This window comes from Solea senegalensis, linkage group LG12, assembly GCF_019176455.1.
Source record: "Solea senegalensis isolate Sse05_10M linkage group LG12, IFAPA_SoseM_1, whole genome shotgun sequence".
NCBI lineage: Eukaryota > Metazoa > Chordata > Actinopteri > Pleuronectiformes > Soleidae > Solea > Solea senegalensis.
This window is the reverse complement of record NC_058032.1, coordinates 17,881,893-17,908,531: the sequence shown is the minus strand read 5'-3', so window position 1 is coordinate 17,908,531 and position 26,639 is coordinate 17,881,893. Positions and strand designations below refer to the sequence as shown.

Below are 26,639 nucleotides of genomic sequence, written 5' to 3'. Positions count from 1 at the left end.
CAAGTGCATATTATGGTTTATTTTCCTTTTTTTATAGATTACTCATTTAGTATTTAGTACAAAAACTACCATTCACACTCAAAATGTGTCTTGCAAGCTATTTTCAACTGCTCACTAACTAGCTATATTGTTTTTATTCACTTGTAGCACGTATCTCTGTGACACTAATTTCTAAGTATAAATAGTTCCTTGTTGTTGCTCCAAAATCAAACCAAAACAAAACAACTTGGTTGTAAGCACCCCTTGCAGGTAAACTGTGTTATTCTTGGCACATGATATGCTTGTGTTTACACACATATTCTAATAAATACTGCTGGATGGAAACTTTGACTGCCTTAACCCCAAGAATACACGTGATTAGGTGATTATTACTCCAAATGTTAACCTCTGCTGCAACACTATCTGTTCTTCTTTACAGCTCAATAGTCACTCTTTCATTGATGCATGACATCATCTTCTACCCTCACTAACACCACCCTGCACCTTATACAGGCTGAGATGCAAACAGTGTGTGCTGACATTTCAAATCAAATCAAATCAAGGGCAAATGTGCTGCAAAAGCCCCAGAACAGCAAACAGCCAACAAAGGACACATAATTCCCAGATTATTAAAAACACAGAATAAAAAGACGAGGATTCACCTGTGGTAAAACACATCAAAAAAAATTAATTGTGCCTGTAAAACTTTTTTTTAATTACACCAGGAGACCACTCAACCCAAATTGCCTCTCACGAAAATAAGTCGGTTGCATAACATTGAAATAAAATGTTTCAGTTATTATTTGTTTTCATTACTCAATAACATTATTTTAATGGCTGAAAAGGACCTTGTGTCAGGGTTTGATTCATTTATTTGATTCACTTATTTATCTTTCCTTAAAACATACATATTACCATTTGGTGCACTGTATCAGATTATAGCTTCATATCTGTGGTCAAAACAACACACAGTGCACAGCAAATAAAAAACATTATAGTTATATGTCTGTATAAATGAAGGAGACAAAATCAAGTCATTAACACCAACAGGTGTCAGAATCACTGAGTGCAAAGCTGAGACTTTTTAAGTTGGTTTTAAAAATGCTAAAAGAGCATCAGGCAGGATCTTGCACTGCCACCAGGGGGCAACTCTGGAAAAAATATGTCACTTTTATAAGATTTATAAGATCAGACAACTATTTTCTGAGAAGTTAATGGTCTCGATCACTAGTTTCAGCTCTTCTTCAATAGAACATGATGTGAATTTTACAATTTTAGAGACTTCAAAAAAGAAACTGAGATTCTAATTCTTTATTGTCAAATATCTAACAGTGAAGAAAATGTATTGCATTTTTTTCTCTACATAGTTTTAAAAGCTTTTTATTTGCAGGAATTATGAATAAATATGCAGTCACCTGTCTCGCAACATATCAGGCAGTTTTATACAACTGCAGAGACAGACGGGTGGAGAGGGAGCCTGCAAGAGACATCCTGATGTTCTATATATATATATACACCTCAGATCCAATAGTGGCTGTGTGTGTGTGTGTGTGCTGCAGTCTGCCAGCTCGAGCAAAGGCCCAGCAGTGCAGCTCGATAAGGAGCCTCTTTGTCTGGCTCTATAGCTCCCATCAGAGGTTTAGTCAATGCTGTGTAACCACAGGGGCTTCAAAACACTCTGGCTCACCGTTAAGTTACAGGTCAGAGGTGAAACATTTCAACTGGTTGTACACGGTGTGAGTCAGAGATAAATAGAAGAAAGAAAGAATGGTTTTTCTGTCTCTGTGTTTGCTGTAATGATACACTGCCTTTTGTCGGGGCTGTGGGTGCGAAGGGGGTCTCAGTGATACTGCACCTGCTCTCTCCCTTCACTGTTTTCACGTAGACTTACTGAGGAGACCTAGCAGGACGTGTTTCTGCTAATGTGGATGCGTGCGGCGTGAGAAAGACACTGATATGTTACGATGTTTTTGTTTTGGAGACACGGAACAGTTCAATCCAGATCCACCGGATTACATCCAAATTACAGTTAAAGATATAATACGTAACATTTCACATTAAAATATATAAAAACAAGAAGACTAATGTTACATATTTTGTTTACTTAAATGCATGTTCTCCCCGTGTGTGCGTGGGTTTTCTCCGGTTTCCTCCCACAGTCCAAAAACATGCAGATTTGGGGGTTAGGCAAATTGGACACTCTAAATATATGTGTAAGTGTGAGAGTGGATGTTTGTTTTGTCTCTATGTGACCCTGTGATGGACTGGTGACCTGTCCAGGGTGAACCACACCATTTGCCCTATGTCAGCTGAGATTGGCTAAAAGGAGAAGATGAGTGAGTGAGTGAGTGAGTGAGTGAGTTTACTTAAATTAGCCAAATACTTTCCAATGCATTCAAAGAAATACAATATTTCTATTTAACGATTAACATTTTTGTCTCCTTTAAACAACAACATCTGCTTTATAATTTCTGCTGTAACTACGGAGGCAAATAAATAAAAGACAATAAAAGACCAAAGTATGGAAAGAAATGTCCGATATTTAAGGTTCGTCAGTGTGGCATTGTGTTGTGTTTATTTGTCACGATTCCCATAATCCAATGCTGCTCCCCTGTCGTCAAATAGGTTGTTTGTTTTTTTGATTGAGAGACCCCTAGTGGCAGAAATGATACATTTTAATATTTTATATTTTTAATGAAATGTTATTGTTATAAGGGTGATTACTGCACAGACCCACTTCATCTCCATGATGCACTCACTTGCTCGTGAAAAGAACCAAGAGGAGAAACTGCTGGGAAATCAAATATTTACATTTCCGACATTACGCACAAGTTGTCCACCGTTTATGCTAAAAATAATATTATTTGCTTTGCATTTCTCTCCCTTTTGCCCCACATTGACTTAGTTATGGAAGCAGAATTCACCTGGTGGAAAATCACAAGTGTTTGGGTATAAGATTAACTTACAAGCAGACACAGATGTCTGAGATTCTGACTGTGTTCCACCTTTACTTGTGTGTTTCTGTCCTTCTGTGTGGTGTCATGGTGTTCTAACTTAAATCTGACCAATAGGATTGGGCAGCTTGTTAAAGTGGCCAGTAAAATGATTGGAGTCAGTAAGCTGCAGCCCTCTGACCTCTAATGTGGGCAGCTCCTGAGGACGGTCCAGGCTTTATTGAATTGTCCCGATCCCCCACTGCAGAGGGAGTTCCACCTCTGACCTTCAGGCCATAGATACAGAGTTCATGCTTAGAGGACAATAATATATATACAGTCTCTTTTGTCTGCACAGCAGTTAGAATCCTGAATTTGCACATGTGGTCTCTGCACTTTAGCTTGTGCTTTTTTTTATGGATTTACACCTTTAGATTGTTATGTATTTTGTAACATTCAGCTGATCAGCATTTTCACATTCACCTGGTTTTTGGCTCTGGCTTGGAAGTCATTATTCAAAGTGCATGCAAGGCCATGTCTCATCTGAGTTTTTCACCCTACAGGGAATTGTGTTAATAATCAAAAACTATTGCTAAAAAAAGGTTTCAAATCAGCAACATTCTCTGTCCTGAAGCGCTGGGACAGGTTTGAGAAGCTATTCTTCTGAGGACACTGCATTACCTTCCATTCATTTGAATATCCTTATCCCTAACCTTAACCCTGATCAGTTAATGCCTAAGCCTTAATCTTCCTCAGTTCCTCAGAAATCAGGTTCTGCCTCATTACGACCAGAACCTAATAAACATGGGTCGGGTGAGCATTGTTTGTTAGGGTTTACATAGAATATTAATGCTACACTATCAAACCACTTGTTCAACAAGCAGCATTTTGACCATTTTGCTCAGAGTTTAACGACATATACTGTACACAAACCCAGAGTTGGTTCAGCCACAGTCCTGCTCTCTGTCTCTATCATTTGTGGTTCCTGCAGCCTCTCAGAAAGAGTCTGCTCTTCTTCTTGTTCTTCTTTAGTTCATTTCTTCATCTTTTGAAAATTTAAATAAAGTATCAGGGTTTCATCTTCAAGAGAGAGACATCTCAGCAAGAAAACCAAAGGCAGTTACTGTAGGAGCAGGTGCAGTTACTCATGAGCAGTTTAAAGAGCAGTTATGTTGTCATGTTACCATAATGTGAGCCATATTTTAGACACAAAAGAATATGAACAGAAAACTGGAGAAAATATAGTTTTAGTCTTGTAGAGGTGGGAAAGGTATATCAGCTTCTTCATGTGGCCCACCACTCAATATCAATGTCAATGTTTTTTTTTATTTTTTTTAATTACAGATTAATTTTGAACTATAAATATGTTTACTATTGTGAACACTATATATATATTGTTCCATTTTATTTTGAAATTCTGTGAAACGTTGCCCTTGCCTGGCCAGATTAGACACTCAGTGGCCCCCAAATGATTTGAGATAACATTGTGAATGTTATAATGTCGATAATTGACATTAGAGTTTAATCTTTCTACACGGTAGTTTAGTTATAAGTCTGATTTTGAATGTTAAGGTTGTTTTCCTGAAAAATTGTGTCCGTTGATATAATGATGTCAGCAACAATAAACGGCTTAAACAATTAAAATCCCATTTTTAAAGAAAATCAACTAATTATCGCCCGCCCCTGTTCCACAGTTCTCACACGTTCTCACTATTTTCTAACAAAAATATAGTATGTCTCCATTTGCGTGACACACACTTGAGAGTCCATTATATTGTCTGTTTTGTGAAGTGTTGTGTTACGTACTTTTACGGATGTGATGATGTGTCCTTTGCCTGACTGCAATCAAATTTCCCCCGATGGGATAATAAAGTTTGTCGATGATGATGATGATGATGATGATGTTTCCCAGTGCACTCTATATTATTGTTAGCTGCCCTGTTAGACTCAGGAGGGTACACACTGTATTACAGACCATGTTCTGCAAATGCCTGATGCAATATGTGTGTGTGTCAGTGAGGAGCTTCACCTCAAGGGAGCAAAATGTGCCAAGGTCCCATCACTCAAGCTCCCTGTCCAAGAGTGTTTACACAATTGTTCTGTTGCTGTTTTAAGGTCAGGGATTATGGGAAAAACAAGTGCAGATTAGGACTGTGTATTGGCAATAATTTGATGATATGATACATATATGAGAAATATACTGATGTCACCTGCAAACAGGCTCCTATTGTATACCAGCTGTCAGTCACTCAGGTGTAATGGTAAAATGGTCTGTGTTTCTATAGCTCTTTTCTCGTCTTGATGACCACTCAAAGCCTCTTTACACTACAGTTTTGCCCATTTTACCCGTTCACACCCATTCACACACACTTTCATACAGCGCATCGCTGTGCAGCACATTTTCTATCACTCATCTTTCATACCCATTCATACGCTGCCAGGAGCAACGTGGGGTTAAGTGTCTTACCCAAGGACACATCGGCATGTAGACTAGTGGAGAGCACTCAGGTGTGTCGTGGTTTATCGTCTATTGTCCTCTGAATTGGAACATCATTTACAAACTTGATATCTTGTGCTTTTGAAAAAGACCTGAAACTAAAAGAGTGAAAACATTAACTCCTAAGGAAAATGCGCACTGCTGTTATAAATCAAAGAAGAAGGCTAATTTAGCCAAAGGTGGTGGTGGTTAACTGCTACTTCCTTCCCACATTTAAACTGGAAAACTATCAATCTTTACCTTTTCTCTGTGATATTATTTTATAATCCCTTTGCTGCTCAATCGCTCCACCTTCTGCACAGAAAGGCTGACTAAACTAGACTCAACAGTCACGTGTACACGAGGGCAGAAGCTTTTTTCAGTGTGTGGATTGCAGGGTGTTTGTCCCCAGTGGTATGCAAGGACAGGACAACTACGAGACGTGTGTCCTGCAGCGTTGAAGTGGGTGTAACTGCAACACTGTGGAATGTACGATAACCCGGACACAGCAGCAGCACCGGCCAGGTTCCTCACCCACCAAGCGTCCACTCACACACCCCAGCCACTGTCATAAGACACTCACTGCTCGTCTTATAAATAAAACACTTACTATGTAAAAATCTCACAGAAGTTGTTGGCACGGGTCTGATCATAAACATTCACTTCCACTCAAACCAAACCTGCAGGAAGATGAGGAGGACAACGCAGAATGAGATGCTGTTATTTGGGGACACTCATATTTTTTCCAACCCTGATTCAAACAAAAGACAGCCACGGGGAGACGACCACGAAAGCTCACACCGATCAGAAACCTTTGAGACTTAATCCATCACACCAGACGTGACAGGCTGATGTGAAACCAGGGGGGTGAGCGAGAACATTGAGGGCCAAAAGAACAAAAACAATATGTGTGTATGACAGACACCGGGAGTCCTGCAGTGGCACACAAACACAGTGAACGGACACAGGAGGTCTGTGTCTGGACCCAGGTGAACCTGACTGATAGTGGCACACTGCTGTATACAATGGCCCAGATACACACAGAGAAGACACACACACACACACACACACACACTCACACTATGGTCCAGAACAGAGCTTATATGATGTATTTCCGACTAACATTGTAACTGCTCGCTCCTCTTCCCTGGGGTGAACTCTGCTCAGCTGGAGCTGACATGAACAGAGGGAGGACAGAAGCAGGGCAGCCTCCTCCAGACCAGCAGGTCATGACAGGAAGTGCAAACACATGCGTCAACAACCACTTATAGGCTTCCATGTGACACAAACACACTCTCATACACATGCATTTCAACTCTCCTTTACCACATGTTTTTGGGGGTTTTTTCATGAATATTTTTGTAGCTATCGCCCAGAGATGTCGCCATGTGTCACTTTTACACATGATATTCTCAAGGTCGTCTGCTGCACCATCACAGCCGCTGGCCTCCAGCACATGAGACTCGACATCTCTCACTTGATGCGTAAAACTGTTTCATATTTCTCTCTCACACACACACACACACAGAAAGCACAACCAGGATCATGTATCGCATTACTGTGACTGGGCTCTGCATCTCCATGTTTACTGATCTATCATTTCCTCTATTATCCACCACTCCCCGTGTCTCAGGCGGGGGAGGAGGGGGGAGATGAGCGTGTGTGAGAGGAGAGAGTAGGATTGTGTTTGTTGACCTCACCTTGTCACGTATAGAGACTCGACTCACGGTTTGTGGTTTATGATTTGCATGTTTGCGAAAACCGAGGTAGAGACACGACTGCTTAACATGATTTCAATTTTAAGTTAATATTACGTTTGAAACTATATGCATAACAGGTGGTTGAAGTAAAAATACTACAGAGTTTCAATGAGTGTTGTGCTTTTATTTAAATCAGAGCTTCACAAATAGACCTTGAAAATGAATGAAGTAAAAGGAACATTCATGTTGTAATCTGACATAGTTCATAGATTAATTTTTTAAACAAACAATGTATCATCAAGGAGTAGGTCCCTGGAACATATTTTAATTTACAGGGGTCCAACTGGCTGAAAACAAATTGAGAAAGTCTAACTTTCCACCTAATAAATGATTCTCCATGGTCAGAAGTGAGGTGCATAAATACACAATGAATTTTATGGGGGGCTGTATGAAAGGAATGTATTTTATTATGCCATAAAATGACCATCATTTGACATGTAATCAGAACTGAAGGAAACTGAGGTAGAGCACAAAGGTAAAGCCAGTACATTCACAGTTCTACTTCTCATTTGCAGCCCACAAACTTTGTTTCTGTTATCTTTTGTTTCAGCCTCTTATTGCGATAATTCTCCACCGCTGCTCTCAGCACAGTTTCACTCTCAGTCTCCACTGTGAAATACCTTCAATGTTTATGAAACAAAAACAGATCATGAGACAGTCACGTATGTGCAGAGTGCAGCTCCGAGTTCCAGAAACTTTAGCAACTCTTTTGGCAACTCTACAATGTTTTGGGTTGAGATTGCAGGAACCATTTTAAATGTTAAAGGTTGCAAATCATTTTACATTACATTTTAAATAATGACTTTTTGATGTGAAGTGCTTATATAATAATCCACGATTAATTCCTTTAGGTTGCACGGAATAAATACAAATAAACCCTTAATGTTGTTTAATTAATAATTTACACTCTGTGTTTGACAATAAATGCAATGAAACTGTTTGGAGCCTTCATTTATCCCACACATTGTGAGCAATGTGATTATTATTTAAATGGGTAATTAATATAAAATGGGTCACAAGGGTGAGTTGATTCATGCTTTTTTGCTCTGTCTCCTCATACTGAATGTATATATACAGCAGTATATAGGTCAGCAGCTCCTGTGAAAGGCCCTGTTTATGCGACCACCACACACATACTCCGAGTCTCTCACTTCCTGTGCCACAGGGCTGAGGACTGAGGGCAGAGCTCACATGGGAAGGAGGGCGACCATGCAAAGCTAAATAATGCAGAGGCTCAGTCTCCACATTATGACCTAGTAAATGGCTGGTTATACAAACACACAGACCCTCAGTGGGCTGCGCTGCTCTGACAGCACAATCTACAGGATGAATTGCACAGCTCTTTTCTCCTGCTATCATTACCGGGGTCAATTTAAGCCAAAACAACATATTCACTTTGTACGACTCAAGGCAAATAAATGTCTGGTGTGTTGAGAGGGAACAGTTTGGAGCCTCCTCTCATTTGGCTGAACTGCAGTCTGATTACAAACAGTTATTAAAATGCATTAAGGGATAACGTGAGGGCAGAAATAAATTAAGAGAAACAACAGCAAGTAGTTGTTATAACTCAATAACAGCATAGATAACAAAATGACAAAACTTCAACAAATGTTCAGTTTATATATCAATATAATATTTATTCACTAACACTCTTTGAGACGTTGTAATTGCTTTGGGTGCTTTAGCTCAGATTTGTGAAATATGTTGTTGATTTAAATGTTTTAAAAAACACAATTAACTGGTTTATTCAACTTTCTCTGAGGAAAAAAAACCTTGAGCTTTAAAGGGCCACTAAACCCCAAAAAATTACAGTTTTGTAATAATTTCCAGAGATAAATGTGTTAATTTATCATCAGACAGTACAGCTGAGAGACATGTTTTGTTCCCACAACAACAGAAGAGGTTGGGATTGAAAAATGGACAAAAATAAATGAAATACAAAAAGGTTGATGTCAAAGTCACTTCCTTAACAGAAAATAAAAGCCCTGCACTGCTCTTCAACTATATAACAGAATGTGAATTAAACAAACCCAGCAGCAGCAGCATCAATTTAAGTGTATTCTTCATTTGACCAAGAGAAAAAAAAAACATGGGTAAAACAGCACTTTAATTAGCGGACATGCATTGCAATTATGATCTAAATTGGCCAACTTGATTTACTTTTATCCAGACAAAATGTTTGCCCACATCACCCAGCCCTGCTTGTCATGCAACTCCACAAACTAACAAGAGGGTCTCTCCTGGCAGGCATGCTGCAGGCCTGTGTGCTGACAGCTTCCATGAAAAGCTAAATAAGTTCTACTTCAACAGAAACAGCCACTGTAGTCTCCAAAACAAGCACACTCAACACTCTATGTACGTGATTCTACAGGACAATTGCATCAGGATCCATTACATCTGCCCCATATGTGTATATAACTTCATGCACTGTGACAAATGCAGTGGTCAGTGAGTGTGGCCCTTCAGCTGTCCACTCTAACTTCTGCACACATGCACACATGTATGTGTCGGACAGATAAACAGCCTGGACGTTCATGTCACTCGCTCAAAGTAAACAACTCGCAGCTCGCTGACAGCCTCCTCTCGGCGTCCCACCCTTACCTTCGGTGTGGCAAGTGGAGGACAGGATGGTGCTCGGAGGGCGGAAGAGGTACGGGAGATAACGGGAAAAACATTTCATCTTCCTCTCCGGTGCGTGCAGAAGGGTGAAAAGCGTTGCGTTGCGGGCTCCACATCCGCACTGCCGCCGCGACAGCCAGCCAGAGAAGAAGCTGCGGGAGGGGGGAAGAGGCTCTGTGTGTGTCCGCGGTGCAGGAGGCTATGACAGCATCACTTTTTCTCAGGCAGCGCAGGAAGGAAGGCAGGGAAGGAGTCAGGCAGCGGGCTGTGGTGGAACTGCGCGCCGCCCGGGGAGCAAACAGCGCACGGTGTCAGTGCGCCTCCACTCGTGTCACTGTGGTTCACGTGAGTGAGAACACGGTGTGTCTCGCTCCTGTCCGCTCTGATATAAGGTCACACATGAGGTCTGTCCCAATCACAACCCCCTCCCCCCGTCTACACCAAGTATGAAGCGAGACAAGGCACTTTTATTTATATAGCACTTTATAAATTTAAGTGCTGCCCAGAGACATTAAACACACCAAGAGACGGATCTGGAAGAAATCAATACAAAGTGGGCAAAATATACAGTCCATAATAATTTGTTAAAAGGGACCATACACTGAATTAGAAGCATTTGATGAAAAAAGAAATCACGTAAGAACTAAAAAATATATATACCCTTTACATATACATACATATGCATAAATAAATATATCTATCTATCTATATGTATATATAAATATATATGTATATATACATATATACAAGTGTTATTAACAACTTTGAAAGGGTTAAATAAACGAATTGATAAATGATTAACATAATAAGACTGAGCTAAAAGTAAAGTAAAATATATAATAAATAGAAATGCGTAAGAAAAGCACTTCAACCAATTATGTTAGTCTAGATTTGGGGGGAAAGAGTCATTACAACTGATTAGTAGCCAAACGATTAAACTAGTCCTCCGAAAAATGTTTCAGTCGCCTATTATATATACGTTTAGTGTGTATTTACAGTTATTATAGTATTTACCACTGTGTTATTTATGTAGTTACAATTCAGTGGGTTCATACAGTGAAGCCAACACACATAACTTGCTGTACAGGATGTTGATTTGGCGAAATGTAGAATAACAGCAACGTTAGCAATAACACAGCACACAACGAACAATCGCAAACTTATTTAAAAAAAAAACGTGTTTGTAAAATGTTTATGTATTGTGACTGTATAATATAATATATAATGTATAATGTAATTGTGAATAAAACGAGGGGAAAACGTTACAACTCAAATTTAGCTGTTAAAAACACGCAGCTGTGTGAGAATATTAATTAAACATGATGCTACCGCTGTTTTTTATGTTTGTAATTACTCTCTTAATATCTCGCGAGACTTCAGCGTGAACTAATGCCAGCGGAAGTAGTTTGCGAGCCTCTTTTCCGCCGGCCATAGAGGAGCTAAGGGTAGGTTATGCTTTCCTGTCAGGCAATTTCACTAAAGTATCTCCATCCATCCTCTTTATAATGTCACTGTGATCCCAAGTGAAAGTCTAAACACAGTTTATAACTTGTCACAATCGAAATGCGACCAGTATTGGAGCCATTTTAGGATAGATGAGTAAATAAAATCCCTCACTGTTCAGTCCCCCTCGGTCGCGGCTGTATCCGCATGTCAGCTTCAGGTTACGGAGCTGCTCGGTTTTGGTGGTAGCAGTAAATTATTCGCTTCGTTCACCGTCTGTGGTGTTAACTGTTAGTAAGTAGTGTTAATTTTGGTGAATGTTGGTAGTGGGAAAACTCCAGCCCGTCCCTCTGTATTGTGCTAACACTTTAGCATTTTTCCACTAGCTTAGCATTCGGTTGAGAAGCTAGCGTCATTCAAATCATGTCACACTGTTGTTTGAAAGCTCGTGATTTGAAGTCGCAAATCGTTAATAGTATGATGATACTAGAATTTACATGTGAGCATTTTCTTCTAACTCGGCTTTTATTTGGGTTTGTTTATGCTAGCCAGCGTCACGTTGTCAGTCGTTGGGGAAAAACTTCAAATAACTGCAGTTCTTAAATCTTAAATGTCCCGTTTTCCCTCTTAGCACCATGAAGCTCAATCCTTTTGTAACATCCTCCCGCCGCAAGAACCGCAAGAGGCACTTCAATGCCCCTTCACACATCAGGAGGAAGATCATGTCTTCTCCCCTCTCCAAGGAGCTCCGTCAGAAGTACAACGTGAGGTCCATGCCCATCCGCAAAGATGACGAAGTCCAGGTATTGTATTCAAGTTTGCTGAAAGTTGCTCTTAACCGATTGTAAAGGGTAAGCTGGGCTTGCTTGACATGTTTGTGCTGTTATCAACAGGTGGTCCGTGGACACTACAAAGGCCAGCAGATTGGCAAAGTAGTGCAGGTCTACAGGAAGAAGTATGTCATCTACATCGAGCGTGTGCAGAGAGAAAAGGCCAACGGAACCACAGTCCATGTCGGCATCCACCCCAGCAAGGTGAGATGCACATGTCTGTCATTAAATGTTTGTCTACCTCACTGTAGACGAGTGTAAAAAGTGAATCTGATTGTACTCGGCAGTTTAAATGACTCAAGGTGAGAAAGTGGATGCATGTACTGTCAAAGCAAGCTGAATGTTGACCTGTCGAGATTCATATTTTGAGATGTTCTTCTGAGTGATCGGCAGGTGATTGAGGAGATGTGATAAAGATTAACACAGAAACTGTGCAGCCAAGTGGGCTGCATCTAACAAATGTCATTGTCAATTAATCTGTCATTTTATTTTTTCAAAAAGGCAGTTGGTTGTCCCGATACAACTTTTTCACTTCCGATACAATACCAATATTGCAGCCTCTGCAACATTGCAGTATCACACATGCTGTTGTGATCACGTGGGCTCTACATGCATCCAACACGCAGAGCCCACATGATCACAACATGTGCTGCTGGATAGAAGTGCTGTAGCGAAATGGACTGCTTGCTCGGAGATTTTAGAGGCTGTCCAATTATAATCTGATACTCTTTTTTTTTTGGCTGATATCGGATCGGGACATCCCTAGTCGGCTGTTTTTCCATAAATGGCATGAAAATGGTTAAATGTTGTGTTTACCAACCCTGAAAATGTTATTTATTGTCTAAAGATCAGTTTACTGTTGTAGGAACATTATTTATTTATACAGCATGTATTTATGTAGCACTTCTAGTCTTGGTGACCACTTAAAGTGGCTTTACACTACAGTTGTGCAATTAAGCTATTCACACCATCTACATTTACAGCACGTCTATGTGCACCGCTTTGTCTTTCTTTGAAAAAGCACTGTCAACGACTTAGCCTAGTCCTGGGGAGCCTAGGAACACGTTCCTGGTTAGACTAGAGTAACTGGGTATCAAACTCGCAACCATTGAACCACTGCCACCAGAACATTCACACATATGATGCTGATATCCAGTATGTGTTAATGACATGTGATCTTAATGGATCACATTGTAAGCACTTTGAAGATTGGAGCAGGTAAGCAGCACTACAGTGCAGCTTCATGTTCAGCATTAGGGGAAAAATGCTCAATGAATTGCTCTAATAGTGTATGCTTACAGGTGAGAGATTTGCTGCCAAGTACAGTATTGTTCCACTATTCTATCATTTGAAATGTTTGCTAAAATGCTGGTGATTTTAGGCCGTAGATAGTCATGTATGTGTATTTTGCTGCGTTGTATTGAGTTTGATAATGTTCATGTTGAGGATGAAGTGGTAGATGACTGAATTCATGGTCCAGTGCATTTATTGTGATCTGTGTAGTAGTGTTTGTCATCTGAAACTTTTGTACCATCAGCTGTCAACTGGGTTTCTATACTTGTAAGCTTTTTATAACTTATCTAAGCTTGGGCATTCTTGTTCACTACCTTTTATGTTTGTTGGTACTTGGCTTGTAATGGTTTCTTTATGGTGAATGATAAAAAATAAATGAATTAATTTCACATTGTCACAAAGACAAATGATGAAGAAGCACTTTTGACTATGACAGTAATATATAGTATTTTATGGACATGCTTCTATACATTTTTGGAGCTCTTTACTATAAGGTATTTGTTTTGTAGCAGCTTTTTTCCCCATAGATATTCAGACACAAAAGAGGCACAGTTAAGAGAAATCTGCTTTTTTTCCCCCCCACCCTTTCACAGTGCACACCAACTATTACTTTTACTATTACCAGGACACCTGAATGGAACAAAGCCATTGTTAATTTTGCTTGTTATACCAGTGCTTTTTTTAGTAAAGCAGTTCAAAATGTTTATATTAAAATGTCTGAACCATTGCCCAATGACAATGTTGTTGGCTCACTGTAGCAAAACTGTCGGACCTCAATTTGTCCATATTATTCACAATTACACCAAAACACACTTAACATTGGACTTTGAGTAATGGCCACCAATCGCTAATCTTATTCCACTGTGATTTTTTGTGTCTCCCACAAGTGAGACATGCAAATATTTTTGGACTACTACTTTTTTCCATGAGTTGCATGCATTTCACAGAAAAATAGACATTTAGATTAGACAATTAACATTACCAACATCTACATCTGTTATGCATGTCACAAATGTCATGTACTCCTTTCAATGTAAAAGCACTCATCTGTAAACATGAAACAGTTAAGCCTGGTTTGCATATCGGTCTGTGTTGTAAGGTATGTTTGTCATCAGTGCCTCCTGGTGAAAAATCATGTAGTGTTTGGATGCCCTCCCTGGTTAGTCATGTATTGTAAACAGACTGCAAAAGTTGTGCAGTGAAGGATTCACAGCAATTCTGACTCAAAATCCTGTGTCAACTTGGCTTTATGTGACCTGCTTACTCAGTCATGGATGCAGATGCATTGTGCTTTTTTGCATGTTTACATGCAATTACTTTTGTCAAAATATGGCCCACACAAGATAAAGGATGTGTGTTCTTAGATGATCAAATCCTTTTTCATTTGAAGGTGGTTGTTTCCCACAGTCAGAGGGAGCAGAGCAGAGGGACTGCACTGCTGACTAACAGAGCGTGTGGCTCGGCTATTGGCTTTTTTTGATATGTAAAGCAATGATGCTTTCCCTACCATTTCAGTTTTCTGGTATAATCAATACTGGTAAACAGCATGCACAGCAACTTGGGAGTTGGAATTGGATTGTCAGTTGTTTTGTATTGTGCAACATTAACATTTACTGTTTTCCATAAGGCTTTTACAGTTTTGATTACGTGTCAACTTTTCTGTTGAAAGCTTTAACTGTGAAGATGGGATGTAGCATTTCATGCATGACTTGAGCAAATTATTATCACTCCTCCCAAATTGGAGATAAACAGTACATTTCTACCGATGTCAGATAACTGCAATATTAAAGGCTGAAGTAGCACAAGCTATTACTTTTGTAGTCAATATGGTGTAATGCCTGCTAGAGCCTATATACATGTATATGTTACATGGATAGTTCATGTAAGTTTGCTAATCATTCACTCAAATATTTCAGATTTACTTTTTTGTACTTTGCAAAGAGAAAATCTTGTGACCTATTTACTAATCAATTTTTCTGTGGACAGGTTGTCATCACCAGGCTAAAGCTGGACAAGGACCGCAAGAAGATCCTGGAGCGCAAGGCCAAGTCTCGCGCTGATGGAAAGGAGAAGGGCAAATACAAGGAGGAGACCATTGAGAAGATGCAGGAGTAAAATGATCTTTTGCTATCAATAAACTGTATAAATGGACCTCATTTTGTCTCATGTTTTTGTTATGTTAAGTCAGATGGAAGTTAAGGATGTGTGTAGAACGCAAGCATATACATCACTATTAAATGGCAATTTTGAATCCAGTGCTGGAATGAAGAAAAAAAAACATTCAAGATAGTGATTTATTTAGTTTGTCAATCCTAAAACTCTGTTTATTACTTTATTAGTCCCATTGATTTCCTAAGGCTGTTGGGAAATGAACTGGAATAGGAAATTTGAAATATATGTTTGACATTTCCATTGAAATGTGAATGATTTCCATTTAAACTTTGTCAATAGTAATTTTAATTGTAAAAAGCAAACAAATTATATTTAATTATGTAAAACTAAGTTCATAGAGAGCAATAATGGTACAAAAAATGCTGCAGATGGGTCCACATTTATTTCTGTCTGATTTCAGTGTGGAATGTGTGAGTGAACACAAATTTACATTCATCTTAAATTGAAAATGACATGTTTGTCAATAACGTCATAAGTCATCCACACTTATCACTGGCTCTGCTGCATGCTGCTGAGGACTGTAATTTCACCGAATGACGACTAGGTGTCACCATTTCTCCAACTAAATATTCGGGAAGTGCACAAAGCAAAAATGCTGAAGAGTAAGAGCAAGTTGTTGCACGTGTACAGCAAAGGCAGCTGATACTGTCAAAGAATTTCTTATGCATTTCTTATATTTCACCTTAAACCTTATGAAGGTGAGTGTTAACCCATATGTGTGTAAACAGACACTCTTGTATTCTGCTCGTGGCTGATGTGTCGCCACCTCCCTCCTCCTCTGGCTGATGACGGTCATGTGATCCCGTGCTGCTGCTGCTTCCCTGTTGTCGACTGAACGCAGTCGTATTTATCTCAAGTTATCTCAAGTGAAAAGTTGGTATCTGTGGTTCATATTTGCCCTTAAACTAAATTTCGTAATGGCGGAGTTAGGTTTTGTTATCGCCATGTCGGTGGTGACTCTGTTTTGGGCTATTGTTGGAGGCGTAGTTCCGCTGTTTATCCCTAAAGGACCAAACCGAGGGTAAGTTTGTTAGCTCCACGTTAGCATTTAGCTAGCCATGTTTTTTGGTGCTCTAGTTTGTTCCGTAACTCTCATTTGACAACACGCGTAGACTTGAAATGTTTAGAGTGAGTGACATTTGTTTTCAAAATGGTTACCCAGCTCGAACTGAACAAGGTTTAAAACTAGCTTTTGCCAGTTAACGTTAAAGTAGTAAAGAACAGTTTGGTTTCGCTAACTACAGCTAATTTGACAGCACTTTAGATTACTCTTACATGTTTTTGTCAGTATTACTGACACTTTTTTGCAGCAACTCCATAGTTTTAATTTAATCTAATCCTTTCTCCTCACGTTTAAGAGTAAATGAACTTCACTTTGTACAATGTGCCCAGTGCAACTTCCTTTTTTGTTCTTAAATCATCATCACGAGATCAAAATGGCCTGAGATGCATTTGAAGGTCAGTGAATGTGAATTGTATCACTTACAATTATTTTCCTGTTACTTCTACAGAGTTATAGTCACAATGCTGGTGTTAACTGCAGTTTGCTGCTACCTGTTGTAAGTATTGCCATCCTGTTTTTTGTTATAAACTATGTCATATACTGAATCTATTCATAGAAAAAAATAGTGGAGATTCAAATGTATCAAAATCACAGACATAATTCCATTGTCTCTGTTGCTCAGATGTGATTATCTTTGATTAAAAAAAACAGACAATAATGCACAATAAAGCCATCTGACATAACACCAAAGAAGAAAAAAGTGATAATTTGCTGCTTTCTGTTTCCTGTGTGATAATTAACTGATTCTTGGGATTTCTTCTCTCACTGTCTGATAATTTGTGAGTAATACTGTCACAACCCAGGTTTCCACATAGTATTTCTGTCCTGTGATAAATTATTTATGTTCACAAGTGTCATGTTTCATGTCAGATGGACAAAAGAGGGCAGCAGAGTGTTGCAGCCCAGTTATTTCCAGGATGCTTAGTGGAATAATAAAATAATGGAATAATGAAAATAATAATAATCCAAATAATATACATAATATAAGCCCTTTTTGATATTGAAGAGCTCAGTTTTGTTGCTGATGAGTTTGTGTTATGTTATTTACCCTTTTCCTCCAAAAGCTGGTTAATAGCAATTCTGGCCCAACTCAACCCACTGGCGGGGCCTGCTCTGTCCACGGACACCATCTGGTACCTGAGATATCACTGGCCTTAAATTACACTTCCATAACTCCTGAGTATGCAGGTAAAAAAAAATCTCTTCCTCTGAAAGACTAAAGCTCTGAATTTCCCTTCAGCATATACATGCCATATTTATAAGTTGTGGTGTTTCTCTGCAGGAGAGGAGACCCAACAATGCGGCATACCAACGGAGATGATACATCCTGACTTGCCTTAAAATCAGATCCCTGTGTGATTACTGAGTAATGCCCTGACTGGTGCCTTGTACAAACAAATGATTCCCAAAGGAGCTCCAAGAGATCTGACTGGATGTGCTTTACTTTAAATTCACAGGGCCTTCACTTGCTGTTGTTTGGTATATACATATATATATATATATGATGTTTATATGTTGTGTTAATTATATTATTATTAACAAATGCATTTGCCTTTAAGAAGCTGATCTCATCTCTTTGTCTATATTAATGAATAGTAGTAAATAAATAAATGCATTGGTCCATGACCAATGTGTTTTGTGTGAACATAAAACTGTGTTTAAGAAACTGTTTGTGTGTGTGTGTTCCGTTTGGATTTAATAAATGTTTAATTACGCCTGTACATGAAAGTGGTTCTTACGTCGCGTTACAAAACCGCCTTCCTGCTTCCCGTAGCTTGAGCCGGCGACGTTGGCAAACATGGCGTCCTCAGATGTCCACGTCCGAATATGTGAGCAAGAAATACTCAAATATGACTTGGAAATTAAAGCTCTCATCCAGGTGCGAGTATTTCTTTGGTAAGACCACTTTGTGTCGAGTTGCAACATGGGAGCGCTTGAGCTTGTCATTTAGCAGAACTGTGTTTGTGTCTGTTAGCATATAGTTTTAGCAGCTGCTGTTAGCCGCTGTAGACACATCACCAACAACGGTAGCTGCAGCTGTTATTAATGATTTTACGTTACATGTCGTTACATTTATGACTGACTTTATCTTTTAATGTTTTTCAATAGAACCACGTAGCTCTATGATCGCACTGAAGTTTTTATTCTGTATATTCTTATGTTAGCGTATTACACATAATATTACGTTTTAGAGATTTTCTTCAATATACATATACATATTTAAGTTATGAGAAATAAGTAATTTCATTAGGAAATAATTATTGAAAGTCTGTATAAAACAGACATTAATAACAATTGTTTTTATTGAAGGGTTTAAGAGCAAAATATGCTTTCTTGCTTTTTGACATTTGAAAACCTAACAGTGAATTATATAACAATGTACAGGTAAAATGATAATGAAAACTGGAGAAAGCACTTGGGTAGTGCAAACCTCTGCCATGGCATCTCTTGGCCACAGTGTCAATATCCTCCCCTGTCTCACAAGGTTATGGTAGTTTTTAAAAAATAAACCACCTAATTAAATGATTTCCTCCTTGTATCATCAACTGCATCCCCAGAATTTCTTTTCAAATTGTGCTCCTCACAAAAGCAGCCAAAAACATAACCTCCTTGGTGAAAGTAAAAACTGTGATCCCTTAAAGTGTTTACCTTGGGCTGTTCATACAACAATGTTGTGATATTGTTTTACACAGCATGTCGATAACTTCAGCTAACACTGAGCATGACGCGCAGACATTTCTAATGTTTTTGCTTCAACGTGTCACCAGGATATTAATGAGTGCGCAGGTCCTCAGAGCAAGCTGACAGAACTGAACGCAGATGTGAAGAAGAATTTCCATAATCTCAGATTAAGAATCCAGGTAAGAAGCACTTGATCTGTGAACTTGATAATGATGCAGCATGCAATAGAAATGGATACTTCTATGAAACATGGCAAGGGACATTATGTAATGGTTCTCATATGGTGTTACATCAATTACCAATAAAGTATTCAAATCAAATTATATATTATTACTACTTATTTATATAGATCTGTCCATACAAGAAAATGCACATTTAAAGTTTAAAGGATAAAAACATTATCAAGGAAAACCTCAACGTTAATACAGTCGTTTCTCTTTGACAGTAAAATTGCAAATATGAGAACATCTCAGAGTTACTGTACTGCGTTTTAGGTGCAGATTAATTACAGTAGGAACATCATATTAACAAACTAATAGGTGACTCAAAAACATTTGTGTTGTTTTATTTCCTCGACAGGATTTAGAGCAAATGGCGATGGAGCAAGACAAAGAGTCAGACAGGCAAACCTTGATCAGTCAGGTGGAGAGACACAGGAAACAGATGCTGAGGTAACGTCTGTTTTCTGAGTTGTGAATGCTGTTGAATTGCCTTTAATATTCTTCAGTATTTTTCCTTTTGTGATTTATGTGTGTTCACAGTAATCAGACAGCTTGGAGGAAAGCTAACCTTGCCAGCAAACTGTCTATAGACAACATGGAGAAGCAGGCACTTCTTAATGAAGCAGACAGCACAGTGAGACAGAGGTGAGCTGACACTCTGTCATCATGGCAAAAGAGACACAGGCATCAGTTTTACTGCTCAGATTATCCTCAAATGTCATATTATTAGGGTTGTATTTAGATCACCACATTTGGGATGTGTTTAACGTTAGGACACAGATAAAAATCTTGTATATTGTATTTCTTATTCCAGGAAGATGACCAAAGAGGGTCTGGCACAGACGAGCAGCGACATCACAGAAAACCTGATGAGCATCAGCCGGATGATGGCGCAGCAGGTTCAGCAGAGCGAGGAGACCATGACATCACTGGGTTAGTGAAGGATTGTTTACCCAAATCCTAATCATCCTGCTTCTTTAAATAAACTCAATGTGCTCAAGTATAGTTTTTGAGGTTAATCTGGTTTAATGCAGACCACCCTCCTCTGTGCTGAAAGTGACTTTCTCTTCTGTTTGAAGCAACCTCCTCGAGGACAATCCAGGAGACCAACGAAGAGTTTAAGGCCATGACGGGGACCATCCAGCTCGGGAGAAAGCTCATCACCAAGTACAACCGCAGGGAGCTCACAGATAAACTGCTCATCTTCCTGGCAGTGGCTCTCTTCCTCGCCACAGTCCTCTACATCCTCAAGAAGAGACTGTTCCCCTTCCTGTAGACCAAGGTACCACAGAGGAACTCTCCCATAACCACAAATGCCGTACTTTCCTCAAACAAATCTCTTAATCCTTTGTGCCAAATCGCACTCGCATGATCAACGAGCAATGTTGTCTTCTGAACTGTGATGTCACTGAGGCTAAAGTATTAACCACAACACCAACCTCTGCACCTACTGTATATCTCTACGCTGTGCTTTTTCATTTACTAAAAAAGATTTTTAGGTTGATTTTGAAAGGAGTCATTCCAGAGGTTCGTGTTCAGGGAGTGAGACAGTGATGCTGTGAAAGTCAGACATGGAAGGAGGGACGACCCATACAAATAGTTTCTCTGACACACTCCTGTGAAGCCATTTCCCGCTGAAGCAAAGGTGGAAGCACAGTACTGTACCTGTGTGTTTTTAGCTGTAGAACTCAAAGTGTAGGATGTCACACATTGAAATCACAAGTCTAAAGAATCAGAATCTTGAGGGGAAACTACCTGAATATGATTTATAATTTGATGTGATTATCTATTAGCACTGTTCATATCAGTTTTTATTAACATACTTTCCTCAGTAACATTTAAACAAACTAGTGACCAATGGCTGTTTTGTTTTTTTTGACAATTATTCTAAAAAACAAGCCTGTGTTGTAATTGTTATTTATAATGCTATACTGTATAATTACTGAAAGGTATAATTTATTATTAGATCATATTGAGCTGGTACTATTTTTAAATGCTTTTTAACTTTATCATGATTTAAGCACGTCTGCACTCGCTCACAGTTGTTGACTCATTAGCAAACAGCGGGGGAAAAAAGAAACTTTATTCCTGGTAAGAGTGGACACAGTGTCCTCTGTCTCTGGCCTTCAGCAGAAAAGCTCAGAAAAGCAGTGGCAGTCATCACACTGGCAAAGATATAGAGCAGCATTCACTCCTGCCTTTCTTCAGATAAGACCCGGAAAAGCAGATTATTCCAACCCGTTTCCCTCTCCCTGTCCACCGTGGGTGGAGGTTGAGGTGGGAGTATTTTTAGGTTTGCATGGCGCTGTTATCTGACATTGCCTTTTCAGCGCCTCGGAGGAGAGGGTGGCCAGAGGAGCTACATGACCTTGCCACCCTTCTGTGCAATCGCCTGGCATTGCTACGTTGTTATTGGTATGTAAAAGCTGTCAGTACTGATTTACCAATAAACACAGAGTCAAAGTCTCCTTTCATATGTTGGACACGTGTGTGTGTGTGTGTGTTAGTGAGTGAATATTGTTTTTCAAGTGATACAAAAGACAACAGAGTGCGTGAAGAGACCCCCAAGCATTGCGTACTCATGTAAAGTGGCCGCTGTTGGGCTGAGCTGGTTCTTAGCCTGTTCATATAACTGCACACTTAGACCAGGCCTCTGGCTCTCTGTCAAGCAAATTGGACTATTCTTGAATTTAGCACTGCGACAGTGTCCGTCGAGTGTTTTGGTTTGTATGTGGACAAGTGGGTCAAGGTCTCACAGGAACACACACGGCACCAAACTGACGCTGTAAACACAGGAAACAAACCGTGACCTGATACCTGAGCAGTAAACTCAACAGCTACTTTCATCTACATTATCGTCAGCCTCACCTGTAACACTTTACAGTTTTTTAAACTATGGTAATGCACCTTATTTCTAGTGGGATTTACAGTACAATAACAGTAATATTATGTTATTTCCACAGTACTAACCAGGTCATAGCTTGGTTGCATGTTTTTCCGCTGTTATTACTTGGTGATTACCATAGAAATAACATGGTATTACCATAATATTACTCCCCAAATACAAAATTATTACCATATTGTTGCTGTGCTGTAATCTCCAGTGTTAACTCGTTCACCATTGAGCCCGAGTCCTGCTAAACCTGGTCTACTCAGGCTTCGCGGCACATTACCTTACAAATAGTGAACTTTTGATAATCTGTTGTAGTGTCATTGACGGGCTCACATCTCTAATGTCCTAACAGTTACATGTCAGGTGACTTTTAGTGTGGCTTTAACAATAATATCCCCATTTCCTTTTAAACATTTATTCAAGCGTCACTGTCCTACGGTGGCTCTTGAACACCCGTGGCGTGTACACGTGGCTGACAGCGGGGGTTGTAAGAAAGTGTAAACTTTTTTAACAACCTTTGAACCCTCAGGAGCATATTGAAGGAAACATCCTAATAGCCACTTGAACATTTTAACCAGACACAAACCATGTGGCAGATGTTGGGCTCCTTGAAGTGGACCTGGAGCCATCTCAATCAGTCGGAGATTTTGTAATAGAAAGTTTACGGTTTATTAACTGATTTCTTGTATTCTCTGTCTGTCATGGCACCACCGTCTACTCACTATTTGCTGTTCATAATGTGCAGAGACAGGTATATTCCTGCCAATTTAGGCCAAATGTGACTGCTGTGATACTGTGTGCTCTGCTAAGAATAAAACACAAAGACAACTGTTTTGCTTATAGTCTTTATTTCTGCATTCACCATAATCTTACCAAGATTTTGTTCCTACACAACTGACTTTCATTATAAAAGTTAATTTTTATATAAATTATATACTGTAGGTTTAATAGTTTTCAAATGAAATATGAGTGTATAATTTAAACAAGACTTAATAAGTATAATAATACAATTTCATCCAAATGTTTTAATTATCTCCAAAGCCACAACTAATAATTAGAATGGCATTTCACTTAAGTGTGGGGCATTTTTAAATTATTCATAGAACCTAAATTGCAAATTGTAATTTATTTATTTTATGGTGCTCAAAACAAAACAGACACAACCAAAATCAAGTCATTAAATATGAGAGACTTTACACAAACTCCACCACGTTTACAAATGCATGCAGTCAGCAAAATAATAACAACAATAACAATAATAATAACAATAATTATAATAATAATAATAACAACAACAACAACAACAACAATAATAATAATAATAACAACAATAATGATCCTGTGTTTGATATTCACCATGTCCTGATGCCATGTAGGCCGTTAGTGGAGGGAAACATGCTCTGCACGTTGTTCAGATCCCCCGGTGCAAAGTTCATGTAAGTCCCGCTGTTGTTGTTGTTGGATCCCTGCACAGTTTGCATTGTGGCTGCGGGGTAATTACACGCGTAGTTTGTGTTGCAGCCGGGCCCGGTGTAGTTAGTGAAAGGCGGGTAATTGTTGTAGTTGAAATGGTTGATGTAGGACGGGTTGTAGGAGCTCGTGTCCGCCGCCATGCAGGGCCTCCCGTCCCGCACCAGCACCGGCACTGACACCCGCCTGGGCGGCGGCAGAGACACCATCTCCAGGCTCTGGTCCTGCCGCTGCCGCTTGCACTTGTACCTCCTGTTCTGGAACCAAATCTTCACCTGGGTCGGGGTGAGTTTGAGCAGCCCGGCCAGGTGGTCCCTCTCCGGGGCGGACAGGTACCTCTGCTGCTTGAAGCGGCGCTCCAGCTCATACACCTGCGCCTGAGAGAAGAGGACCCGCGGCTTCCTGCGTCTGCGGGGCTTTGGTGGATCCGCATCCTGGGATTTAACGTCCTCCACGGACCCGAGAGCAGAAGTGAACTCCACTGATATAACAACACAAAACAATAGATTAATGTAAATGTGAGTTTTGTAAAAGGACGTGTTTATATTTTACTTTAAGTGTCTTTTCATTTGTTCATAATCACACGTTCAATTCAACATTATATTATATCATATCATATTATATTATATTATATTATATTATATTATATTATATTATATCATAGTGTAAATTCTACCATGTGTGTTGGTTCAGTTCCCATTAAAGAGGCATTTAGAGTAAGCTTGGAAAAAAGATGCGCAGTCTACAGGACAATGTATATAATACATTTAAAGTGTTCCAATGCAACTTTTGCTGTAATTGTTTTTTAATAACTGTTAAATTGTCTGTCTTTAATTATTGTTGCCAAACTGAAGTGGCAATAATCGGATTCTGATTGTTTGTAGGCTGCTAAAACCACGAAATACAACAACATATTAATGCATATCAACACATTAATTTAATAATTACATTTATTTGAATTATTTAATTGATGTTAATGCAACGTTTTCTAAAATAATTCTTACACTGCATGTCTGAACTATACAAAAATATCCATTATTCGGTAGATTAAAAATTGCATGTTTTTCTTGTGTAAACCTTAGTGTACAATATGTTCTCCATGTATCATGGTTTGCCTGACTTGTATTTGGAAGTGACAATAAACTGATTCTGATTTGGGTTTTTTTGTGGAGTTCGGTTGTGTTTAGTCTGTTGTTTAATTGATTAACAACAGAGTTTAGGCCTCTAATCACAAAGTCACCTCCAGGTTATCATCTTACCTTTTCTGCGTTTCCCCTCAAACCCGTCTGGTTTCTCATCCTTCATTAAATCCATATCCAAGAGCGATTTGCCATAAAAGTTGGAGGCAAAGCTGAGCGCAGAGCTCCCTCTGCCTGCTCTGGACTCCTGCAGCTCTTCTCCAAACAGCGAGGACGCGGCGGCTGCGGCTGCAGCTGCGGCTGCTGCGGTCGCCATGTCCCGCAGAGGCTCCTGCTTCATGCGGGCCAGCATGCAGGAGGGAGAAGAGGAGGAGGATGAGGAGGAGAGTGAAGAGTCCGGCACTGTGCAGCAGTCCATGCGCGCAGAAACGTCCAGAGAAGACACCATGACGCCATGACTCTGCTCCAAGTTTAATATATCCTTCACAGAGAAGGGAGTGGACGTGCTGCCACTGGCAAACATTGTCACGAGGACTTAGAAATAAAGAAGAAGAAAAACTATTAACCTGTCATATGGACGCAACAGGGAGACGTCAACAAACTTCCTCTCTTGTCTGGTAATATTTACTGGATTTAAGTATCAGTTTGGAACACCAGACTGAGCTTGAGTGAAGTGTGCATTTTGAATGTCAACTCTGTCTCCAAACTTTTCTCTTCATGGCCTCCCTCTCCTCCCCAGTGACGCAGGGAGGAGGAGGAGGAGGAGGAGGAGGAGAAGGGGTTCATCTGTTAGAAAAATAAAAATGCTGTTTATATTTCCATAAATCAGCCAGTTTCTTTGTCTGATTAAGACAGATAAATTTTGCCCTAATCATCTCTTTGCACAGCAGCCATTTTTTGTATGTTGAAAAAGTACAGGTGTTACCAGTGCCGGCCCAAGCCTGTATGGGGCCCTAAGCAGAATCACCACCTCAGAGTCACCTGTGCTTGATACAGTTGTAACACTATACATGTTTTTTGTTTTTGTTTTCACCTCAGAGGTCATTAAAAACCTCAGTAGTCATTTGCACTTTCATATTCTAAGGTAAGTGCAACGTGTGTTGACACTGAGTTTGAATTAAAAACATAACAAAACACAACAGCAGACACTGCATTTGCTGTAATGAATTTTAACCAGTTTAATGAATTGTGTTTAAAATTAAAACAGATGTGCGGATGTGCACCAAATGTGCACTTGTCAACTGCATAATAAAACCAAAAAACTTAAGATAAACACTTTTTAGATGTCTTAAATATGTTCAAAAAAAACTTTAGCAAGCAGCCACTTATGCCTTGAGCCAGCTGTGGGTGTTACTGATCACATGTATGCTGCTCTGTGCAGTTAGTGTTTTTAACTGCACAATTTACACCTGTGTTTTTCACCTTTGTGACCTGTCAACATGGCTGCTGTGTAAAGAGCCCTTTACATGACAGTGTAATCACCTTATCATTTCTATATTTGTGGATATGTGTAATGGGGCCCTTGATGACCAGGGGGCCGCCAAAAAGCACTTTAACATATTAAAGAAATCTAGATATTTTTTAGATATATTTAGATATGTAAATAGTGTTGAGCTCGTTATTTTATTTCATTTGCTCATTTACTGCACATTTTCATGTTTTAATA

General features: G+C 39.4%; 5 protein-coding genes across 5 annotated transcripts in view; 3 read left to right on the top strand and 2 right to left on the bottom strand.

Annotated features, from left to right (window-relative positions):
• Positions 1-10,044, bottom strand: part of ppp2r2ba (protein phosphatase 2, regulatory subunit B, beta a) — a 51,976-nt gene extending 41,932 nt beyond the window's left edge. The window contains exon 1 of the mRNA XM_044040245.1: positions 9,750-10,044. Within this exon, the coding sequence (XP_043896180.1) occupies positions 9,750-9,828 (79 nt within the window). The 5' untranslated portion in view covers positions 9,829-10,044. The remainder of the gene's footprint in view (positions 1-9,749) is intronic.
• Positions 10,045-11,149: 1,105 nt separating this feature from the next.
• On the top strand, positions 11,150-15,484 carry rpl26 (ribosomal protein L26). Its single transcript, XM_044041050.1, has 4 exons — positions 11,150-11,212; positions 11,842-12,013; positions 12,104-12,244; positions 15,320-15,484. Exons 2-4 carry the CDS (start codon positions 11,846-11,848, stop codon positions 15,446-15,448), a joined length of 438 nt encoding a protein of 145 aa, XP_043896985.1. The 5' UTR covers positions 11,150-11,212; positions 11,842-11,845; the 3' UTR covers positions 15,449-15,484.
• Positions 15,485-16,297: 813 nt separating this feature from the next.
• atp6v0e1 (ATPase H+ transporting V0 subunit e1) lies at positions 16,298-18,235 on the top strand. The gene is made up of 4 exons (XM_044041076.1): positions 16,298-16,526; positions 17,017-17,064; positions 17,633-17,756; positions 17,851-18,235. Exons 1-3 carry the CDS (start codon positions 16,423-16,425, stop codon positions 17,724-17,726), a joined length of 246 nt encoding a protein of 81 aa, XP_043897011.1. The 5' UTR covers positions 16,298-16,422; the 3' UTR covers positions 17,727-17,756; positions 17,851-18,235.
• Positions 18,236-18,277: 42 nt separating this feature from the next.
• On the top strand, positions 18,278-21,952 carry bnip1a (BCL2 interacting protein 1a). Its single transcript, XM_044041074.1, has 6 exons — positions 18,278-18,447; positions 19,337-19,429; positions 19,830-19,921; positions 20,012-20,116; positions 20,286-20,404; positions 20,551-21,952. Exons 1-6 carry the CDS (start codon positions 18,367-18,369, stop codon positions 20,745-20,747), a joined length of 687 nt encoding a protein of 228 aa, XP_043897009.1. The 5' UTR covers positions 18,278-18,366; the 3' UTR covers positions 20,748-21,952.
• Positions 21,953-23,700: 1,748 nt separating this feature from the next.
• Positions 23,701-25,641, bottom strand: nkx2.5 (NK2 homeobox 5). Its single transcript, XM_044040877.1, has 2 exons — positions 25,094-25,641; positions 23,701-24,315 (listed from the first exon to the last, which is right to left on the bottom strand). The coding sequence occupies exons 1-2, from the start codon at positions 25,494-25,496 to the stop codon at positions 23,717-23,719; spliced, it is 1,002 nt and encodes a 333-aa protein (XP_043896812.1). The 5' UTR covers positions 25,497-25,641; the 3' UTR covers positions 23,701-23,716.
• Between the last annotated feature and the right edge of the window lie 998 nt (positions 25,642-26,639).

Coding starts and splice junctions, on each gene's coding strand:
- rpl26 (XM_044041050.1), top strand. CDS start 11,846: ATGAAGCTCAATCCTTTTGTAACATCCTCCCGCCGCAAGAACCGCAAG. Junction 12,014..12,103: donor GCAAAGATGACGAAGTCCAG/GTATTGTATTCA, acceptor TGTTATCAACAG/GTGGTCCGTGGACACTACAA. Junction 12,245..15,319: donor TCGGCATCCACCCCAGCAAG/GTGAGATGCACA, acceptor TTCTGTGGACAG/GTTGTCATCACCAGGCTAAA.
- atp6v0e1 (XM_044041076.1), top strand. CDS start 16,423: ATGGCGGAGTTAGGTTTTGTTATCGCCATGTCGGTGGTGACTCTGTTT. Junction 16,527..17,016: donor CCTAAAGGACCAAACCGAGG/GTAAGTTTGTTA, acceptor TTACTTCTACAG/AGTTATAGTCACAATGCTGG. Junction 17,065..17,632: donor GCAGTTTGCTGCTACCTGTT/GTAAGTATTGCC, acceptor TTCCTCCAAAAG/CTGGTTAATAGCAATTCTGG.
- bnip1a (XM_044041074.1), top strand. CDS start 18,367: ATGGCGTCCTCAGATGTCCACGTCCGAATATGTGAGCAAGAAATACTC. Junction 18,448..19,336: donor AAATTAAAGCTCTCATCCAG/GTGCGAGTATTT, acceptor ACGTGTCACCAG/GATATTAATGAGTGCGCAGG. Junction 19,430..19,829: donor ATCTCAGATTAAGAATCCAG/GTAAGAAGCACT, acceptor TTTCCTCGACAG/GATTTAGAGCAAATGGCGAT.
- nkx2.5 (XM_044040877.1), bottom strand. CDS start 25,496: ATGTTTGCCAGTGGCAGCACGTCCACTCCCTTCTCTGTGAAGGATATA. Junction 24,316..25,093: donor TGAGGGGAAACGCAGAAAAG/GTAAGATGATAA, acceptor TTGTTATATCAG/TGGAGTTCACTTCTGCTCTC.